General features: G+C 33.1%; 1 protein-coding gene across 1 annotated transcript in view; it reads left to right on the plus strand.

Moving 5' to 3' along the window:
• Nucleotides 1-7650: 7650 nt before the first annotated feature.
• Nucleotides 7651-13972, plus strand: part of LOC150110013 (uncharacterized) — a 594272-nt gene continuing 587950 nt past the window's right edge. Inside the window, exon 1 of the mRNA XM_090390616.1 lies at nucleotides 7651-8042. Coding sequence (XP_090246742.1) covers nucleotides 7791-8042 — 252 coding nt within the window. The 5' untranslated portion in view covers nucleotides 7651-7790. The remainder of the gene's footprint in view (nucleotides 8043-13972) is intronic.

Consider the following 13972-nt stretch of genomic DNA (forward strand, 5'->3'; position numbering starts at 1 on the left):
TAAAATTACTATAAATAATTTAAAAAGTTATTTAAAACCGTAGAAAAGTTTTAAATTGTTGACAACAGCTGCAAAATGAAAGGCGCTGATATAATAAACACCAGCGCCTTTTATTTTGCAGCTGTTGTCAATGACGCTCTTTTGTTGGAAAGACCTGGATTTAATATATATATATATATATATATATATATATATATATATATATTAAATCCAGGTCTTTCCATTCTTTTATTATATATATATATATATAATAAATTTTATTGAACTTAGATGATACATGCTCAAATGATTATATCTGAAGAAGTTTGAAAAAGCTAAATTTGCCTTCTCATGTCTGGCTGGGATGTAAAGATTATTTATTGTAGCTTTTCAGCCGAAGGCATGTTTCGGAAAACGGCTTTTTCCTTCTAAAAAAACCAAAGGATTTCCCAAGAGAACACAGATAAATATGATGGACTATGGCAGCTGGATCAACGTCCATCACAGATAATTTATTTGTTTGTGGCCCTAACGTTTTGATAAAAGATTAATGATAGGGTAATAAACCTTAAAATAATAAATTTTATTGAACATTAGATGTTACATTCTCAAATGATTATATCTGAAGAAGTTTGAAAAAGCTACATTTGTCTACTTATGTCTGGTGGCTTAGTGTATCTTCAAAAGATTAAAAACATAACTGAAATTGTCGGGATTACTTTCTCCAGCAGCCGAGACTCTGTCACCAATTTATCATGTCTTATCTTGTGTGTCTTCTGGCAGATTTGCCTGTATTCCAGAATGAAAAATCACAGCAAGGAAAAACCTGCCACTTTCATGTGAGATCGACCAATTCATTCATTTCCAACTCGGGAATCTGACTGGTCTTTCCAATCAAAGGGCATGATCAATATTGCTGTGCTTTGTTACTTACCAAACAGAACAACACGAAGTCCCGCTTTCGGGGTACATGATTGGAGTTTAATGTTTGGTTTAGGGTTCAGTTTCATAGCGCTAAAATGTGTCTTTTGTTGCTGTTGCGGCTGCTTATTGTGTCAAAGAATTTTAAATTGATGTGTAACACTTTTTCGTTGACCTCAGAAGGGTTTCCTTGGGTCTTTTACTTCAGTGCGCCCATTCGTCCCGTTTTCACAAAATTGCCCAGGCATTCATACTTTCCGGACAGCAAGTAGCAAGTATCCCGTTTTTCGATATCCGATTACTGAGAGGAAATGTTGTTATTATTTCATGGCACCTCCAAGGACTCATCACAGAAGGCACTCATATATGGATTTATTTCCATTATCAAAATATAAGTTTTTTTTTTTTTTTTTTACTTAAATATAAAGAGCCAATAGGCAAATATAAAGAGACAATATAAATATAGAACTCTACAAAAATGCAGGTGAAAAATTTAATGAAAGACTTTTGAAATTTTTTAATATGGTTTGGATGTCCGGACAAACCCCTAACTCTTGGAAAAAAGCACTGGTCATCCCAATCTATAAAAAAGGAAATAAAGACAATTGCAATAATTATAGGGGAATTAGCCTGCTGAATACAGGATATAAAATATATGCAGGAATATTAAAAGAGAAACTAAGCAGCATTGTAGAAAACAAATTACTAGAAGAACAAAATGGCTTCCGAAAAGGCCGATCCTGCATAGATCCAATTTTTACTTTAAAATTATTAATAGAAAAGAGAAGAGAATTTCAAAAAGAAACACATGTGGCGTTTATTGATTATGAAAAAGCTTTTGACAAAATTAGTCGACAAAAATTGTTTAAAATATTAACCAATTTAAACATACCAAACCAACTTTTACAATCTATTCAAGAAATATATACAGGAAATAAAATAGCAGTTAAATTAGAACACACCTCAGAATGGAAAGATATATCAAGAGGAGTACGACACGGATGTACCCTCTCACCTCTGCTTTTCAATATATATATAAATGAAATATTAACAATCTGGAAACAGCATAACCCATTTGGTATACAAATGACCCCGCAAATGAAGATAGATACACTACTATTTGCAGATGATCAAATAGTATTAGCTACATCAGAAGATGACTTACAAAGATCATTAAAATCATTAAATGATATCTCAAAGCAATATAATATGACAATATCCAAAGAAAAAACAAAAATAATGGCATTCAAAGGAGAAAACCCAATAAGAAGTAAAATAGTGATAGATAATAAAATACTTGAACAAGTAAACACTTTCAGATATTTGGGATGTGATCTATCATACGAAGAAGAAAAAGACATAGACACTAAAATATCAAACTTTGTCAAAGTAAATGGCATAATAAACAGTATATTTAAGCCATCCCTGGTACAAAAACACACTAGAATCAGACTATATAATGTCTTGTCAAAACCAACTCTACTATACGGAAGCGAAACATGGACCATGAAAAGGAAAGATGAAAAACGAATTCAAACAGCAGAAATGAAGTTCCTCAGAAAAACAGCTGGATATACCAAGTGGGACCACAAAACAAATGAAGAAATCTTACAATCCCTAAAAATCAAACCAATTAATTACTACATAAGACAGTATAAACAAAAATGGCTAGAACATTTAAATCGAATGGACAACAGCAGACTACCAAAAATATTATACAGATACAAAATAAGTGGAAAAAGAAGAATCGGAAGACCAAGAAAGAGATGGCATGAGACCGGAACAGGCCACATGGCCTATATTCCATGTTAGGAAGAAGAAGAAGAAGAAGTTTTTTTTTTTTTTTTAACCTTGTAAGTGCTAACAAAGATATTGCTGTTGCTGACGAAAACAGTGAGCGCAGTGTCAGCTATCGAAGCATAGATAAGTAATGTTTTACTGACAGTATTAATAATGTTTGTTATGGATATGTTGTACTTTTGTATATTTCAGAGTTACGTTTATTGTTACAATTACTACATGATTGGTCATAAGAGTCATGTCCAAAAGAAGATGTCATGAACATACTAAATGACATTTAAGTAGTTCAGTGCGTATTCTATCAGGCATAAAAGGATTCATTAACTGATATTTTGCAACATATCAAAATCAAATTCAAATAAATTCAAATTCAATCAACATATCAAATTCGCTACTATTTAATAGAAAAACTAATCCAAATAAAAGTGTTGAAATTTACTAATTTACCTAGAGAAACATCTGATTTAATCCCCGATCATGTTTTAAATCATTTGTATAGATTCCAGAGATCTAAAAATTATCGGTTTCTCAGCATTTAACACTAATACTAAGTTTTGGTGGTTCCAAAGGAAAAGGAAAGGCTTAAATTAACCATTGAAAAAAAATTATCGGCTCCTCAGCGTATAACAAAATGCTAACTTTGATGGTTCCAAATGAAAATAGATCATTTTTGCGAAAATTTGGGAACACAAACAAGGAGAAATGTCATTGGAACAGAGTATACATTGCCATAGATTGTTAGCTAATCGATTTTCCAACATTTTCGCAAAAATTTATTATTTTAATATTTAGGCCGCAAAGGGTGAACAACTAAAATCGTTTTTTGTGACTTTATTGATGGTGGATATAAAACTACATAAGGACAAAGCAAAACACGTTGGTTATTTTTATTGCCTGTTTTATGTTTTAAGGAATTAAATCTGTGTGTGTGTGTGTGTGTGGCCATAATTAAAGAGGATGTGTTCACAGCCCCTGTAGCGAAAAATGTATTGGACCAAATACAACCAAACTTGACGAAACTCTAGAGAATGGGGTTTTGATTTACATAAAAAAAAAAGTACAAAATTCTGCCATCATCAGACAATTGGCACTAGAATTGCGTGATATGTTCATAATATCACTGTTTCTACTGACGAGTTGGTGGATATAAGGAAGATCGAAACGGATTCGCGTCATTCTGATAAAAATGAAGTGCTATGGATCTCACCTTACTGGAACGTGCGTTGCTAGTCAAATTTTACCATTAACAAAGCGGTAACACTAATGCCGCGCTTCGAGAATTCTGGCGTTTGAAGAAAAAAATAAAATTTCGAATAACAAATCTTAGAAAAAATGATTTTACTATTTGAAAATAGCCGATCTTTAGGGGTGAAGCCAGGACGAAGGCACAAACAGATTATTCCTCAACAAGATGACGAAGTTGCAACCGCCGTCGTAGAACACGAAATGAACAACGCCCAGGGGTACAGTAGTGCTTGGGAAATATCAAGGCAACTGGACATGCATACTCAACTGTGTGGAAAATCCTGCGTCAAATGCTGAAGTTTTTTTCCCCTACAAGTTCTCCCATATTCAAGCTTTGCTTCATGGTGATGAGGAAACCCCTGCAGTTTGCCCTGACGTTCTTAGCTCGAATGGTGGTGGATGAGGCATGGCCGTAGAAGATCTTGTGGAGTGACGAGGCACATTTTTATCTGAATGGTAGTGTGTCGGTTCGTACTTTTTTGAAGAACTTCGCCCGACAGGACCAGCGACTTGTATCATCTCTGCCCACTCCTCCTTCAAAACAAGGAACCCCTGTTTGTTTTTTTGGAGGGGAATTTCGAGCAGCAATACGTCTCCCTATTGTGTCCCAAAAGTGTTCCATGGGATTGAGATCTGAGAAACGTGCTGGCCATTCGATTCGATTAATGTGGTTGGTCTCCAGAAATATCTTCACTGCTCGTGTACGATGTGGTATGGCACTATCGTCCATAAAAATGAATTCTTCGCCTACACCACAACGGAACAATCGAACATGACGTTGCAGAACTTCGTTGCAATATCGCTTGCTAGTCACAGTCCCTTTTTCTAGCATTTGTAGCTCGGTGCGTCCTGTCCACACTATGACCCCGGCGCCGCCGAATCTATCCCTTTCAAGAACATTCTCGCGATGGTAAGCAGTGCCACTTTCACTCCAGATCAAGTCTCGTCTAGAATCGGAGGAAAGACTCATCTGTAAAGTGTGCATTAGTCCATTGGTGCCTTGCATAATTTTTATGGATACAACACCACTGAAAATGTGCTCTACGATTAGTTGTGAATAAAGGGACACAGATGCAAGCAGATACAGGTCTTCCAGCCTATAGGCCTACTTCTGGCAGACGCCTTGCCACAGTTTGTCGAGCTATCCGTGTACTTGTGCTTGAATGGAGCTGACTTGCCGTGGTGCGTCGATTACGTTTTGCTGTTATAACCAAAACTCTGTTTTCATGCTCCGTGGTAGAAGGAGGGCGACCTCTTAGCCAAGGTCTAAAACACATTTCATTGGTTTAAACGCTGCACAGAGCCTGGATAGAAGGCTATGTAAGATTTCAAAATTCCCTGGCAACATCCGTAATTCTGCGGCCTTCTTCAAGCTTTCCAATAATTCTTCCCCGCGTGAAATCATGTAGACAATATCCTTATCACATTACAAGACATCCAAGTTTGCAAAAGGCTACCCTTTGCACGCGATTCGAAAATTTGAATGTGTACCCGCTCTCTACTCGAAATCGTCAGTTATACAAATTGCCACAAGGTGATTCGTCTGTATTTGCGGTTGTAATCTTCAGAAATAATGTTCTTCCTTTGGTTTTGAACACCAGTATATGAGACCAGAACACTCCAGCTGCATCAGCCACTACAACAAAATTTTAAGTAACAAATACTAGGAGTTCAGATTCAACAAGAGAGAGTCATTTTGACTACTTATTTTGCATTTTGCTTTAAATTTCCTTTCTTATTATTTTAAAAATGAATGCAATTTAATTTTTTGATTTTATTTACTATTTAATTTATCCCTTTATTAATTATTTAATTAGCTACTACGAAGACACAATTACAGTACTTTGTATGAACTTACTGTAGCAGGCGAACAAGGTACCTATTTAAAGTACCAAGTTTCGTTCCGATTTGCATTAACGATTTTTTGCAATCAAAAAAGTGAATCATTTTAGGTAGGTTATTGAAAATAATTTACCTTTTTTAAAGAAAATTTCGAAATGCCCCTTGAAAGTTGTGCTGCCTCACCCCCCTTAAAAAATCATGGTCATCGTACCTTACTCAATATTTTAACTGAACCTCTGCGCTTTCTCCTCCTTCCCATTATCCGATTTTGTACAGAACAAGAGGTACGTCATTTCATTAAACCTAGCACGACTGTCTGTCGTGTTTTATATATTCGTATTTTACACCCGGTCATACATAGTAACTTATTTCGATTTTTTTTTTCAGTGTATTAAAAATTACGCAATATGCACATTCATGAGTTAAGTTTCAGTATGATAAATATGTTACGAGCAGAAGAGATTTTCCATAAACTTTTGTAATAGGTGTACATTTATTTCACATTTGCAATGTAATACAATGTATATTTCTTATGTAATTGTTAATTGTATACCTCTCTCTCTCTTGATAAGTATTTGACTCCAGGAGAGTTGATGTAATAATAATAATAATACCTTTTCCTCGCAATAGAAACTTAAAACCCTCCACCAAATGATCGCTGTACTTGAAATCCAATTCTGAACAACATTTTACATCCTGACATTCTTCCTTCAACTAACGGTGAGCTAGCTGATGGTGGTAGTTTTTATTTTACTTTTATTTATTTATTTTTAGCAAACCGCAACAATTTACGCGCATAACACACCCGTCTTACAACCTTAGTTGTTTTGGCATAATCTAAACAAGTAACCAGTAGTGGGAGGTTTGAAGACGAGACAGATCAAGCACTGACAGGATAGGATTGCCCACGATGAATATTCATTTCCGGAAAGAGTGAGTTGATCCTTTGATTTTATCTGCAGACGTTTATCATTACGCAGTAATAAATTACGAATAAAGTTAAATTGGAAGAATCCACTTATCTAATCATCATTTGAAAGTTTATTTATTACCCTAACAAACTAACACAGTCGTTAAAAAAAAAAAAAAAAAAAAACCAGCAATACAATAAATCACAGGCTCTGATCTTGTCATGTTCATAGTTCTTGCTGTACATAATTCTTTTAAATCAATTGAATGCCATGCTCAAACTTTGTCTTGCCAGTGTCAATATACCTCGAATTTAATTAACGAGAACCATTTTGGAAGGCAGAAAAATTATATTTCGGACTAAAGCGAGTATTCGCATTTGCGGTGCTCAAGATGATTTATATTAAAATAATAACGACGACTCCTCCTTTTTTTTTTTTTTTTTTCATCACTTTTCTTAGTGGAAACTTGATGATTGTTGTAAGTTAATTTTTTCTCATTGTAGTAAAAATCTCCACATTTTGCTTTTTATCTGCCTTGCAAAAAATACCAAAAATGTTTAATTTGGCAACGCTACTATAAGCATCATTATAGTACTATTACCGCTATTTATGAGGTATTTCTGCTTAAATGCATGATTTAGGCTCTTTTAACAGCAGGTGCGAAAAGTATTGATCTGATAATATCACTAATATTCGAATGCTTTTTCGCAGAACAATTACTATTGAAACTATGCAACACCATTTCTTATCAATTTTAGTACATTCTATATTTCATTGCAAAATATAGATTTTAATTTATCAAACGAAGTGAAATGAAACTGCAATGCAGAACTATTTAATCGGCTACAGTACAACGCGTAACTATATCCGGGGTCAGTGCCTGAGTGATGCGGCCCCCGTGTATTTTCCGCCATTACAACTGAACAATCAAGTTTGATAGTATGGTGCAGTGCAAGTAGTTTTTTCGGGGGATTTGATTATTTATTGTGAATCAATTTGTTCCTTAGTGATTGTGGAATATTCCTTATATCCCAGAGAATGCCGTACGGATAATGTGCATAGGAATTCTGCGACCACAAGAGAGTGATCGCCATGGATAGTGACCCGAAGCAACGAAATCAAAGGCACAAACGCCGAGACAGGGCTGCAAGAATGCTAAAGCAGAAGCAAGCGGCCCAGGATCGTCGTCGAGGTGATGTTGTAAGTGCAGACGAAGGAGATGATTCTCCTATTCGAGAAAAACGGCCCCCTAATCGCAAGAAAAGGATTAAAGAGCCACTTTTTCAAGAGGATATTGTTGATGGATTTGCATTCCTCAGCTTTAAGACGTACGAAGATTTAGAGGTAAGGAAACGGTTAACCATGCTATAAATTGAGTGACGTTTCTGGTCAACGGCCTTACTGAGAGTAATGTTTAGCAACTTTGAGTGCACTAAAATTCTTATAACGAAATGCAAACCAACATCTAACACTTGAGCTTTAGCTTGCTTTTCATCTTCTCTACAAAATAAAGTTCGATTTCTTTTACTTCTTTAAAAGATGGGTTTGAGTGGTTTAATATAGAAACAAACAAACAAAAAAAAAAAACGACTTGCATTCCATTCCTTGGGGGAATCTGAACTGTATTTACTGAATTATACATTAAAATAGTCTTAAATACAAGAGACTAAATCTTAATAATGTAGATTGATGCTTACCTGCTACCTGTTTTAATTCCGCAATATTCTCCTTATTTTTTAAAGTGTACTTTTTAATTTTTATAATCGAAGAAATGAAATAGTTTACCGTTACTGAAATGATTTAACACTAGAAATACTGAAGTATTTAAAGTTCATTTTCATGTCTACCATATTAAATTCTTTCTTTCGTGGATTGGCATAAAAACCAATCAAAAATTAGTGACTTTTCGGAAACATCACATGTACACTCACTACCGTTTTATAGCAACTTTTCATAGTGCATATATCATATGTGAATTTGTATATGTTATTCGTTGTCAGACAAACTAGAATTGGTAATTAAATAGCATTACGTGTTGGTGCTTGACGTAAATGACAATGTCTGCGGAGCTGCCATACTAAATTACGAAGCTGGGAATATTTTAAAACTGTTGAGTAAGCGAAATGAAATCAGTAATTTACTTTGCATTCTGTTAGATCTAGTACATAATAGCAATGTATTATGTATTTGTTTACTGGAAAAACTATCTTATTCGAAGTCTTATTTCAGACATCCTCTTTTGTTCATTAAAAAAAAATTAGCCGTGTTCACTTTTCAGTATGTAATTTTGTAATAAGATAGCGTATTAATCATTATCTGTACACAATGATCGATTTTGCCAAGAAACATGCAAATCTTGATTTATTTATCGGAATGATTACTACACTAAGTGGCATCCACTTTTTGTGGTAGCTATGTTTTTGTACAAATGCCAAACATTATTTAAATAATACACAAAAGCAAGGATATGAACAAAAATAATTTGAAATGACAATGTTAACTGTTTGTTAAAAAAAAAAAAAAAGTGTTTCCAGTTTTTATATAATTCAGGAATGATTCGAATCTACGATAAATTCTATTGTATTTTCATCCTACTATAAAATGTATGTGAAGCGTTCAGTCAGTAATTGCATTTTCTAGTATAGAACCAAGCCGGATACGGCTTAAACGTGCTTATAATTAGTGTCTAAGGGGATCGTAATATTCAGAACTCATCCTCTTGAAATACTATCATTAGACGTTCTATGGCATCTGATGTATGATGTGGAGAAGTCGAATTTCGAAACAATATTTTACATAAAATTCATTCAGCAGAATTGTCTGTTTTCAATTTGGATCCAGTTTTATTTTCAAACAACTAAATTTATATCAAATCACAATATTAAGAATTTGGAATCTGACAGTATGAAATTCAGTTGATACTATCACATTCTAAATCTGATTCCATAAACTTTTGTGGTCTTGAGTTATATGAAATTTTTCTCTGATTGATAAAATAGCTCAGTATGATTGTAGATTAAATCAGTGATTAATCTTTTAGTCTGATTAACTATTATTTTATTGACTTTAGCAGTCAATAAAATAACTGGCAGCATCTTTAACTTTTTGAAAAATATATCTGTACCCACAATGGAAGTCCAGGTAAAAGTCTGAAAAGATAACTAATATATTAATGGAGAGGGAACTACACTCTAAAATGTTTCAGATTTTAAAATCAGAAATGATCCTAAAGAATGACTAAATTTAACACACGTGAACCACAGTAGCAGGTATTTTTTATTACGTAAATATTTCGTCCTAGGTATCTTGGGACATCATCAGTACAGTAGAACAATACTAGGCATACCTAGTATTGGTCTACTATATTGATGATGTCCCAAGATACCTAGGACAAAATATTTACGTAATAAAAAATACCTGCTACTGTGGTTCACGTGTTAAATTTAGTCATGGTTTCTCTATATAATCAAGATCCTAAAGAATATAATTAGAAAGCTCTCTTCTTAATTTCCCAAAATAATTATTATAGATACTTTGTAATGAAATGAGTGGTTACCTCCTTTCAGTAGATCTACTACATGAATTTTAATTATGTGCAATGATAGTATTTTGAAGAATAATATTTTAGTATTTATATCTGATTAGACACTAAAAATATGGGCTATTGAATGGTTAATGCCAGATGCTGTCTGTATTCTGTAAGTTTCAAAAAAAGCTGTTGTATACTTGCCTCCCCCCACTTTATAGCAAATTAGACCCAGCATTACTCTGCTAAGAGAGTGATTATGAATCATGATGGTATAGAGAAAAGTGCAGTTACACCCAGTTCAAAATGTTAGGTCTGTTTTAGTTGTCAAAAAAACTAAAAAAAAAAAAATTAAAGTAAACTCAAAGGTAGGAAAACAGATAAATATTGTTTGTTGCTATTTTTGATAGCTTGTTAATCTAAAGTATCGAGCAGACTTTCCAACATGGTGTTGAGAATAAAATATGCGGTTTTTTATTTTTTTATAGATTTTAAATATTTTTGCCCGAAAACAACAAGCTACATCTTATAGTTGCAAGTCTACTTATGTTGGCATTCTGCTTGTTCTGTTAAATTTAGATGTACCCACAGGGAAAAAAAAAACAGTGAATGAGGATAGTGCTAACTTGCTCACACTTTTTTTAATAGACATCAACAAATTCCTGATACGTATTCTCAGAGAGTGTACAAGATAGTACTACATGAAAGGCTACATCAGTACTTTCTATCAACAGTTTTACTCCAAATTAATCTGTTATCTGTCAAGACTCCTGACTTGTTGAATTTGCATAAAATGGAGCCTTCTTTAATTGAATTAAAAATTAGGCACTTTTTTATATCTTATACTTAAAATATCCCACTCTTGTGGGAGGACATTTTATTATCTGGGAATGTATTATTTAGGTGTAAATATCAGCACACACTTTTTTACTTAGTATCGTGCATAATGCCACTCTTATTGAATAGTATCTAATCCTGTAAGCAGCAGAAACAACAAAAACTGCAATTGGTTATTGGTGTTCAATGCAAAGACTGACAAATTGATCTCTTGCTTCTGCAATAGATTTCTAATTGCATTATATAATAATGCTTTAGATATCAGATGTTTAAAGCATTGATTGAAATATTAAATATAGCGTTAAAAATTGCTAAGGTGCACACATTGGAATGCTGTTGCCATTGCTGACAAGTGAACAAAACATGCTTGTCAGCAATGGCAATTTATAAGTCTTTTTGCACTGTATTTCAGATAAACTGCTAATTTGGTATTATTAGTCCATTTTGATTAAATTAAATTCAATGTTTGTGTCATCTTTAGTTGGTAGGGAAGTGTATAATTAAAAAAAAAATTTAAAAAAAATTTTAGTCACATTGCTTGCAGACAAGTTGATTGGAAGAATTTGTATCTGGAAAGAAAGGAAAAAAAAAAACACTTTCAATATAATAGGGTACTTATTCATGTTGAAAAATTAATTCACTTTATATATAATTCTTTTTTTTTTTCTTCTCGTGTTTCCCTTTTTTTCCCCCTTTGCATGCTTATAGCAACTTTCAGGCTAGATATTTAAATGAAATTTGGTATTTAGAATGTTTTAAGTTTCTTCAAGTTTTTTGGTTTCAAGGACTCATCGCAGTAGGGCACTATATCTCTACACAACTACATCCACCAGTACATTACATAATCCACCATCACTATAACATCTTATTATTCTTATTGCATGACACCTCTCTCTACCCTCTAATTTTATTTTTGTCTGTTAATTGCATGTGTTCTCTTGCCTATTTACCTCTATGTAGGATGAAAAAACCTAAGGTTTGAGATCAGCTAACACCTTCATTTGAAAAAGGGAACAACTTGAAATGATACTCAGTAATAAACTTTTCTTGCAGCATTTTACGAGCAAAAATGGCACAGGATTCATTTATTGTAAATGCTACTTTCTCAACTGACTGACTAGTTTGTCTGATCAGTTTTTCAATAATAGTAGTTGTGTATATTATATCTAGGTTGTGGCAGAAGCTCAAAGAAAATGTGATTCCCATTTCCATACTTTTCGTCCCTCTCCTCATACTATTTTATAAAATAGCTAATTTTGTTTACATACTTTTTCATAGTTAATGAATTGCTGATAATTTGACAGTAGAAAAGTACTGCATATATATCATTACAGGCTAGCTCAGTAAGAACCAAAATTCACTTGTGTATAAAGGAAATGTGTAGTCAGAAAGATTACATGAATAATCAAAGCATCTGCAGTTATGACCAATTTTTCAAAATTTTAAACTTATTTTTAAAATAGTCAAGAAAATTCGAATTTTAATATCTGTTTTTTTTTTTTTTACTTTATTAGAGACTACAGTAAACTCATTCATTCTATCTTTTTCTTTCTTTCTTTTAAGAAGGATAAAATATTCATTTATTTTTATCAAGCTAGCAGATTGATATTTTTGCTGAGAAACTGAAGAGTTTCTGAGATTGATAGCATTATGCCAACTTATGTGCTATTGCATAATGTTTGGCATGAGTTACTTGGTATTGTGTTACTTGAAATTGTATAAATAAATACTTGGACTGATTTGTAACAGTTTCATCTTGAAGCTTTTCCATCAGGATCAAACATATATTAACTTAATTTTATGCATGCTTAATTAATTATAATGCTTTTGTTTATGTATTTAATAAGTAGGAAAAATAATTTAAAAAAGTTCTGCTTTTCTAAATAACAGTGTACATGGGGACAAGATGTACTTAATACTTTTACTAACCATTTTTTTTAAAGGAACACTCGAATCAAAAGTAACTTAGAGTGCCACGTTGATTAGTTTTCAGTTTCATTTTTGTTTAATCACTATATCATGGTATAATGGTTAGTTTATTAGGAGATGTACAACTATTTGCAGATGATGCGACGATTAGAAAAATGAAGGTTAAAAATTGATATGATGAAACTTTAAAATGACTTTATCTTGAGTATGCTGTAGCTTTTCATTAGAATCATAACCAATAGATTAGAAACAAGACTTGATTCAATACAACCCTCTGAACAAGCTGGTTTCAGAAAGAACTTCATTGCAATAGATCATGTTCAATCAATAAGCCATCTTATTGAAAATTGCAACGAATACAAGCTTCCTCTTCACGTGGCTTCCATAGGTTTTAAAAAAGATTTTGATTGCATAAAAATATCATCAATAATAGAAGCTCTGAAAGATTATGGCATTGAAAAACAATTTATTGACATAATAAAATAAATTGATGGAAATGCTACATCAAATATCATTCTTAATGAAATAAGCAAAAATCAAGGAATAAGGCAAGAAGACACCATTTCTCCCAAACTCTTTACATTAACACTGAACATATGAGTAATTTAGAATGGCCCAATAAAGGGGTCAATATTAATGAAATTAAATAATCTATGATTTTCTGATATTCTTATTGCAGATGATGTGGAAGATTTAAAAGAAATGATAGATCTAATGACTAAATCGGTAGAAATAGGATTGACATTAATTCTGAGAAAACCAAAATAATGACAAAGAAAAGGATGCGATGAAAGACACAACATTATTAAGGTAAACAAAGAAATTGGGGTGCGTAAGGGTCAAAGCTGTATAACTGAGAGGAGACCTCCACATAGCCTTTAAAGGAATGCAGAGAACCGACCAGGGCTTCTGATCTAATGTCCAATCCTCACCTTCTCGTGGTGCACCCTGTTGGGTATCTACCTGGATAATGAACGAACGA

This window comes from Typopeltis vanoorti, chromosome 1 (assembly GCF_054136105.1).
Source record: "Typopeltis vanoorti isolate ZY-2024b chromosome 1, IOZ_Tvanoo_1.0, whole genome shotgun sequence".
Lineage (NCBI taxonomy): Eukaryota > Metazoa > Arthropoda > Arachnida > Uropygi > Thelyphonidae > Typopeltis > Typopeltis vanoorti.